At 40.2% G+C, this 7,613-nt stretch overlaps 1 protein-coding gene across 2 annotated transcripts in view; it reads right to left on the bottom strand.

The window, feature by feature from the left end:
- mocs1 (molybdenum cofactor synthesis 1) overlaps positions 1-7,409 on the bottom strand; it is an 18,650-nt gene extending 11,241 nt beyond the window's left edge. For both annotated transcript variants that reach the window (XM_034857443.1, XM_034857442.1), the window contains exons 1-10: positions 7,097-7,409; positions 6,166-6,277; positions 5,073-5,240; positions 3,739-3,903; positions 2,814-2,875; positions 1,721-1,832; positions 1,239-1,351; positions 609-719; positions 301-421; positions 120-186 (exon numbers count right to left, since the gene is read on the bottom strand). In XM_034857443.1, the coding sequence (XP_034713334.1) occupies positions 131-186; positions 301-421; positions 609-719; positions 1,239-1,351; positions 1,721-1,832; positions 2,814-2,875; positions 3,739-3,903; positions 5,073-5,240; positions 6,166-6,277; positions 7,097-7,306 (1,230 nt within the window). In that variant the 5' untranslated portion in view covers positions 7,307-7,409 and the 3' untranslated portion in view covers positions 120-130. The remainder of the gene's footprint in view (positions 1-119; positions 187-300; positions 422-608; positions 720-1,238; positions 1,352-1,720; positions 1,833-2,813; positions 2,876-3,738; positions 3,904-5,072; positions 5,241-6,165; positions 6,278-7,096) is intronic.
- Positions 7,410-7,613: the final 204 nt, after the last annotated feature.

Genomic DNA, 7,613 nt, shown 5'->3' with positions numbered 1-7,613 from the left:
CTTGAAGCTGCATATTTAACTGTAAATAATAAATAGATAGAAAACATATAGTGGAACAGCCCAAGATGATCATAAAATCACAAGAAAAATAGTGACGTGTGAGTGTGAGAGATTTGTACGTACAGCCATGTCACCCACCAATGAGAATCATAGGCCTGTTCTTCATCTGGGAGATACTGAACATGCCTGAAGAGAGAAACAGGAAGAGATTACATTCAGGTAGAACAAATGATCCACAATAACCTAGAGTGCACCCCACAAATGGTACGTTGCATATAAACTAAGTGAACACAAGTCTACCTGCGTGTTGTTTCTTCTTCCGGCCAACAGCGGCTCCAATGATTTGCAGTAGCTCTTCATTTGATGCCCCGGAGCGCAAAACATCTCGCAGAGACACCTCAGAGTTCCCAAACAGACACACCTGAGAGAAGACAGGCAGGAGGGAGTGGAGGTAAGACATTCCAAATAAAATCATGGATGGTTCCAAACCAAAGAAAGGATGAGATTATGAATAGCTAATATGCACATATAGTGTGCGCTACATTAACACAAAAAGAGACCCCATTAACAGCTCCTTGAAGCCCACCAAAGAACAACTGAAGCTTTACCTTTAGGCTGCCATCTGCAGTGATTCGTAAACGGTTGCAGGAGCCACAGAAATGGTCAGACATGGAGGTGATGAAGCCCACCTGACCTTTGAAGCCCGGCACTTTAAACATCTGTCAAAGACAAGAGAGTGTTAAACAATTATCCCCATGTAGATTTCTTTATAAATGGTTTTGAGCATTCAAACCAATGATTAAGAGCTTAATTTGGCTCTTACACCAGTCACCTTGTTTTTCTCACATCTGAACATTAATAAGATTTGTTAGAACATTGTGAATGTTGATTTTAATTTTCTGTCAATCAATCAATCACTCAATCATTAAATCAATCAACTAATAACTACAATTGTGTGTCTAAGACACTACAGAGTATTCTGAAAAGAGTCGGAATGATTTACAAGTGGTTAGAATAATTAATAATGTGCCAGAGGGAATTAAAAAAGTCATTACAATAAAGAGATACTGAATTTATTCAGAGAGATTCTGAATTTAGCCCTTTCACCTCAAAAAGAATAGAGCTTGCATCATTTTTAGAAAAATCAGGATACTAAATAACAGTTTTTTACCAGTGTTCCAGCTCCTGACAGCAGCACTTAAACAACGGAGAAATACAGTGTCGTTGGGGGTACTCACCTTGGCAGTTTCTGTTTGTCCAGTTTGAAACTTTTCCAGGTTGGGCCACTGCTGCTTGATGTGGTCCAGCATCTCCTGGTAACTCACCATCTTCTTGAAGTTCCACTTGTTGCCTACAGAACGGAGACGAGGCAGTGAAGGTCAGTGTAAGGTTAGCATAGACTCGCTTTGCCAGAGCTTTCTCCATAGCAGGCTGGAGGGGAGTCTGGCTACTCCACGTAGCCTTCAGGATGGGAGGAAAACGTGCTCTGGTTTATTGCCATGTCTTTATACTAATCAAAATAGTGGGTCAGGTAAGCACCAATGAGCAATGTAGGCAGATTTACTATAATTTCTTCATATTCTGTTAATATTTAAATTGTATATATATGAATGTCTAAATAGTGTATGAAAAATAATAATAACAATAGTAATAGAATCTGACTCTTTGGAGTAACTTTCCTGACCTGTGTCATGAGGCATTTTGGGAAAGGAGCACTCACCATCAAAGGGCATGTATTCGATGAAGCGCACCTCCAGAGGCTTCTTCTCTGTCAGTGCCACAAAATCTAGCAGCTCATCCTCGTTGAGGCCTCGCATGACCACGCAGTTAACCTACAGAGGGCCAGCACACAACAACAGGCCACTGATTAACTGTGCATCCATGTCCTCAGCTATGTCCCAACTGTAAGAATGCAAAGTTCAGGGCTAAAATCACAAAGGAGCTGGACATTTTAGCGACCACACAGGCATTTGCCCAAACAGTATAACTTACTGCAGATGCGTGCATCAATATTTATTGCATAACATAGCCTATAGTTGTTACAAGTTACTTTACTAGAATACACATGGCAGGTTGATCAATTACTGGTAATGACGTTGCTTAGGAAAAGAATGTACAGGACACAGAAATGAATAATAATTCAGATTTTTTTTAAAGGAGACGGAGGTCTGTAGCTCCTCCGGAGTGGTGCTATCTTGTTATCTTTAGGACTTGAAATACCATGCGAAAGTTTAATACAGTGTAGTAATCTTAGTCTTGAGTTTTCTTACACATCTGAACTGTCCCTCAATCACTCTTTCTCAGTCAGGGGCGTCAAGCTAACCAGTTTAACATCTAATCCAGCATGCCGTCACCCCTAAGCTGTAAAACTCACACTCTTCCTGTATTATTGATGGGAGCCAGCTTATGTGAGCCTGTTGAGGGTTACAGTAGTTCCTTCATTAGTATGTTTCTCTTGCCATTCTTTCCACGCACAGGCTAATGGGGAACTGTAATATGCAGTAATTAGTCACATACAGCAAATATGGGATTCTCTGACTTGTATGGGCAAAGGTTTAGGACGTAGATGAAATATTATATTCAGCGAATATGTTGCAACACTGTGCTGCCACAACATTCTGACAATTAGAGAAAGTCACAACCAATGTTTCACCTCACTCTGATAACAACACTTCCATACATTTAAAAATTCAAAACTATAATTTGAAGGTTTTTCAAAGATACAAAAAAGATAAATTTAAAAAGATATGAAATTAAGGGAAATATAGTAAACATTTTAAGTAAAAGCAAGTTTGAAAAGACGAACATCATACCTTGACTGGGTTGTAGCCCATTTCTATGGCCTTATTTATGCCCTCCATGACTTTGTGGAACCCTGGGAAAAAATAGAAGTTAAGGATGAAGGTTTTAACCTTAGATACAATAACATTTTGCAGTTAACAAATGTCACACACCTTTATATCTTTGAATACTGTGCTACAAAGTCAAATCTAAGCTAGAGATGGTGCATGATGGGAGGGAAATTTTAGGTAAAAATGTATTGAGCGATATGGCACAAGACAAGCTGAGTGATGCATGTGTCTGAAATGTGAGATGCTTCAGCTTTACAGGCCTTTACAACATAAGTTCAGCTTCCTCTGTCTTTTAGCAGCTAACAAAGCCCATGATTTGCAAGAAAAACATATGCAGATATGTAAACATCTACATAAAATCCCTCAGCAGCAGCCAAAGCTTTTTAACAGCAAAACTGCAGAGGTCTGACTCATTTGCCAAAACCCTAAGTACATGCAGACGTTTAGTCACCTAGAATTGCAATTAAATGTGTTGAACTTAAATCTTTAATAAAGTTACTAAAAGCTAAGAGACACGATTTCTTTCAGACTAATGTTTGCTAAGCCTTTTAGTTACAAAAAAATTCTGGTATTATATAGAAAGTACTGGTGCAGACAACGCTTTTTTCATGTGCCAATACTGCCATCATTCCTTTTCCTCTTCCTTATTTCCTGACCAAAGCCGCTCCATCTGTTTTTTACCCTCCACAAGCCAACCACCCAGAGCTCTGCCCTGCTGTCATTTCCACGCCATGTGGGTTTAGAGTGTAGAGACTCCTTCAGTAACCTAGTGAGATTGGCCGAACCAGCCACATATACACAGTGGATCTTCCATTCACGTGTGGTTTTGAACAGACCTTGTTTTTAGTCTGGCATCTGACATTATGCGTGAAATATGTTTCTGTACCTTTCCGCCTGACAATAAACTCGAATTTGGCAGGGACCAGGGAATCCAGGCTGATGTTTATCAGGTCGAGGCCAGCATCTTTAAGCTTAGGCAGAAGCCTGACCAAATTCATGCCGTTGGTTGTTACAGCAATGGTTTTCAGACCCTCCAACTTCCTTAGTTCTGCTGTAGAGGGAGAGCAAACATGGAACAATGAAGTGCAAGAAAGGAAGGAAAGTGAGACACAAAGAGAAGTAAATTTGCTGACTAAAGAATAAAAGCAGTAATATGAAAATAACATGTACAAATATGACATATCTGATCTGATGCTTGACCTGTATGCTGTTAAATTAGAACGTAAATTGGGAAGACTTAAAGAGTACTCCACCGGTATATCAGTGCACTCCTATAACACTGTTGATGATTGATAAGACAGTTTGACGGATGCAGCAGAACCAAATTTACTAGCTAAGACATTTTTTAAGTCTTATTCATGCAACTCAATTTGGTAAATCGCTACTTTTTAAACTAGGTAATATTATGGTTAAGTCAAATAGGACTTTATACACAAACTTAAAAAATGAATGCATAGCTGGTCCAACCCAATTAACATAATATTATGCAACCAGTCAATTAGGGGACTGTCTTCACCAAGAACTGCATTTTAGCACAGGAGCATATGATTGATATGCAAAAATCTTTACATAACCAACATTTTATTAATGTCATAGATGCATCATGACATTGAAAATGAAACACTACAATAATACATTTAAAAAAAAAAACTAAAAAAAAACTTCTTTGCTCATTTTAAACTTTTGTCAGTTAACAACCAACAGAGAGACATCAGAAGTCTGGTTACTGCTCCCACTGAATGCAAATGATTGGATCCAGTGCAGAGGATCCCAGGGTCAGTCGTGGCATGTCACACGACACAGAGATAGTTGCTGATCTTTATGGGGCTGTTGGCAGCCTATGATTCTCTTTCGACAAAGACATTACCCGTTAGTCACACCACGTTGCTTGGCTCATCAATGCCATGCTTAAATGTAGCTCACACTAGCACTACTGTCAGTGTGAGGCTGAAACCGTAAATCAACAAATCAGGCTGTAAAATTAACAAAATATTTTACATTCTGCAAGTATGTCTTTACCTAAAGGGATGCATGGACAACCTGTCCTGCTCGACTTCTCTCTTTCTTCCCTTAGGGAAGTTCTACTGTAGTCTAGGTAGCAGAGTTAGAACATGAATTATTGATAGCCTTAGTTAGCCATCACTGAATCATTTCAAGTTGCTCAAAAGTTGAGACAACTCAAAACAGCTTTTTATATTCTCTATTTTACTAGTTCCTTACCAATGATATCCAGCACATCAGGTCTGATGAGGGGCTCTCCTCCAGTGAGGCGGATTTTCTCCACCCCCTCCTTGACGAAGAGGCGAGCCAGTGTTAGTACTTCGGAGGTGGACAGCAGTTGGCTCCGTGGTGTAAGCTTCACCCCGTCCTCTGGCATGCAGTACTGACCTGACCATTAGTAGAAGGTGAAATAGTAACAAGATACCAATGATATTTTTACTCAACATTATCACAAGTTGACATATTTTCCAATAAGTGGGCATTGGTGTGAACTGAGACCTTCAAGTTGAAAGTGCTACAGAGGTGGATCTACTTTACACTGTACTATTAAACTAAAGATGTTCATGTATACTCGTAAAAACCATTTGGTTGTTGTTGGTAGGTTAGTTTTTTCCCCCTGTAGTCACTATTTACAATGGCCTGGCTCCGCCCTCTAACGTACTTCCGCTCAATTTTCGTTTTCCTTCAGTACACCGTCTGGGTTTGCGGTATATTTGGGGGTTTTCTTCGGCCAAATATTCAGCGGTCCAATCAGTGAACAGAGGGGGTGGCTGACAACGATAACGTTGAGGTTCGGTAACCTTTGGTGACCTTACTAATGGCAGTGGAGAAAGATGCAAGCAAAGCCATTAGGTCCGTTGACATTGTAATCGGTGCATATCTAACTGTATAACATTTATTTTGTCCACTTTACTTTTACGCTTTACCCTTTCTGGTTGGATGTAAATTAATGACTGGCCAATTTAAACAACTATGTTCAGAACGTCACTCTACTTCCTCTTTGGTATCTAGGTGTCAGGATGTTTGGAATGACTGTTCTCCAGATAACAAAAGTTCTGCAGTCTTGTGATGATACATGCTAAAGCATCTTTGAATCATCATCAACTCCAGATGCTACAGCGGACCATGCGCTCTACAAAGAAGGAACATTTGTGTTCCCCATCAGTGAGAGTTGTCGTGTTAGTAGTGATTATAGTGACAGACGTTATAACTGAATGTGTCTTCATGTACTGTTCCTGGATAAGCACCAGGGTAAATAATCCAAAGCAGCTAAGGACCTCTTTATTATGGCCCAGTGGGAACCTCTACTCACAGCGCAGGTTGCATTTCTCAGTCAGGGACATGCGCAGGTAGCTGTGCCTCCGGCCAAAGTTGTCAGTCAAGAATGCTGAAAAGGGAAGTGTGCTCTCCTCTCTTAGCCTCTCCTGGGCATAAAGACAACAGGACATAGCATTGTGGAGTGGATCTGTCATGTAGAAATATCTTATGATGATGGTACAGTAGCACTGCAATGTCTTGTTTTGCAATATTATTTTGCACCAAACAACATTTCTACTGTAACATATTGGTACTTTTATTTCTGTATGTTGCATATGTACAGTATGTCTTGTTGGGAAATATTGGTGCCTTATTCTAGGATTGTATCTGTGTCCATAAACCAGAAACAGTTAAACAATTTTTAGTTTTTGCAAGACATGAAACACCAGAGCCAATTTCTGTGAAAAACACAAGACTATATGATAATCCTTACATTTAAATAAAAGTATTAACACATCCAAATGTCAGTCACACTGAGGAAGTTGCATGTGGCTTTGTAAATGGCTTATGACCTTTGCCTCTCAATCGTGGCCTACTGTTATGTCATAAGTTATTAGCATAAAAGGTAGGTACGATTAAGCCGTAGGTTAATACAGATATATACAAATACAAATATTATAAAATTAACTTAAACTGGTGAAAAAATGCAAGTCACTGCTTTCCTCCTACAAAACCATGTTACACAACTGTCACAGTCATAAACTTGGTGGTTTATTATTTAGCTAGTCCTTAACAGAGTCAGCTAGTTCAGCCTTCATAGGCCTTAACTGGACAGAGATTGTGGCTGTTAAAAACTGAAACAACTTGTCACCTAACATGCCTCAAGTGATTTAAGTAATAACTTCAGTAACTGAGCCTTCAAACCCTCAGCACTGAGTAGACGTCTATGGCAGTGTCTCTTGGAGTCAGCAAAGGTATTAGGTTACCTGGCTTGACCTGGTTTTCAGAGATGTGGCGAAGTTGGGAGCAGATGAAGCGGTCTGGTCTCCAAGTTCAAGTTCATTTTCCTTGTGCGTAGCACCGGAATAGGGTCGCTGAATGTTCCCGTTTAAGCTTTGGACGAAGAGTTTTCTGTAATGTGTTGAACTTGTATGTCTATCAAACAAGCGGTAGCACATGCTAGCGTAAGTAGCCATGGTGTTATTTTCTCTGAGGTCTGCTACAGTTGATTTCGGTGCTGCTTGGTGTGAGCTCCTCTGCAGTAAACCATGTCAGTTACTCGAGGAGAGTATCAGGGGCGGGGTCACGTCAGCCAATCGTTCCAACATACGCAGGTGCTGGTGCACTCTGGGTAGCGTAGTCCGAGGAGGACACAACTTCAAACACTGGTGGTGTGTCTCAAATCGCGCACTTCTGTACATATTTGCGCTCAGTGCACTTAGAGTACCCGGATGATGCACTCATAACGGTCAAAAAGTTGAGGTTGGATCGATGGACATTGTA

Source organism: Etheostoma cragini, chromosome 20 (genome assembly GCF_013103735.1).
Source record: "Etheostoma cragini isolate CJK2018 chromosome 20, CSU_Ecrag_1.0, whole genome shotgun sequence".
In the NCBI taxonomy this organism is placed as follows: domain Eukaryota; kingdom Metazoa; phylum Chordata; class Actinopteri; order Perciformes; family Percidae; genus Etheostoma; species Etheostoma cragini.
Note: the sequence above shows the minus strand (reverse complement) of the source record. Positions and strands in the feature narration are given on the sequence as shown.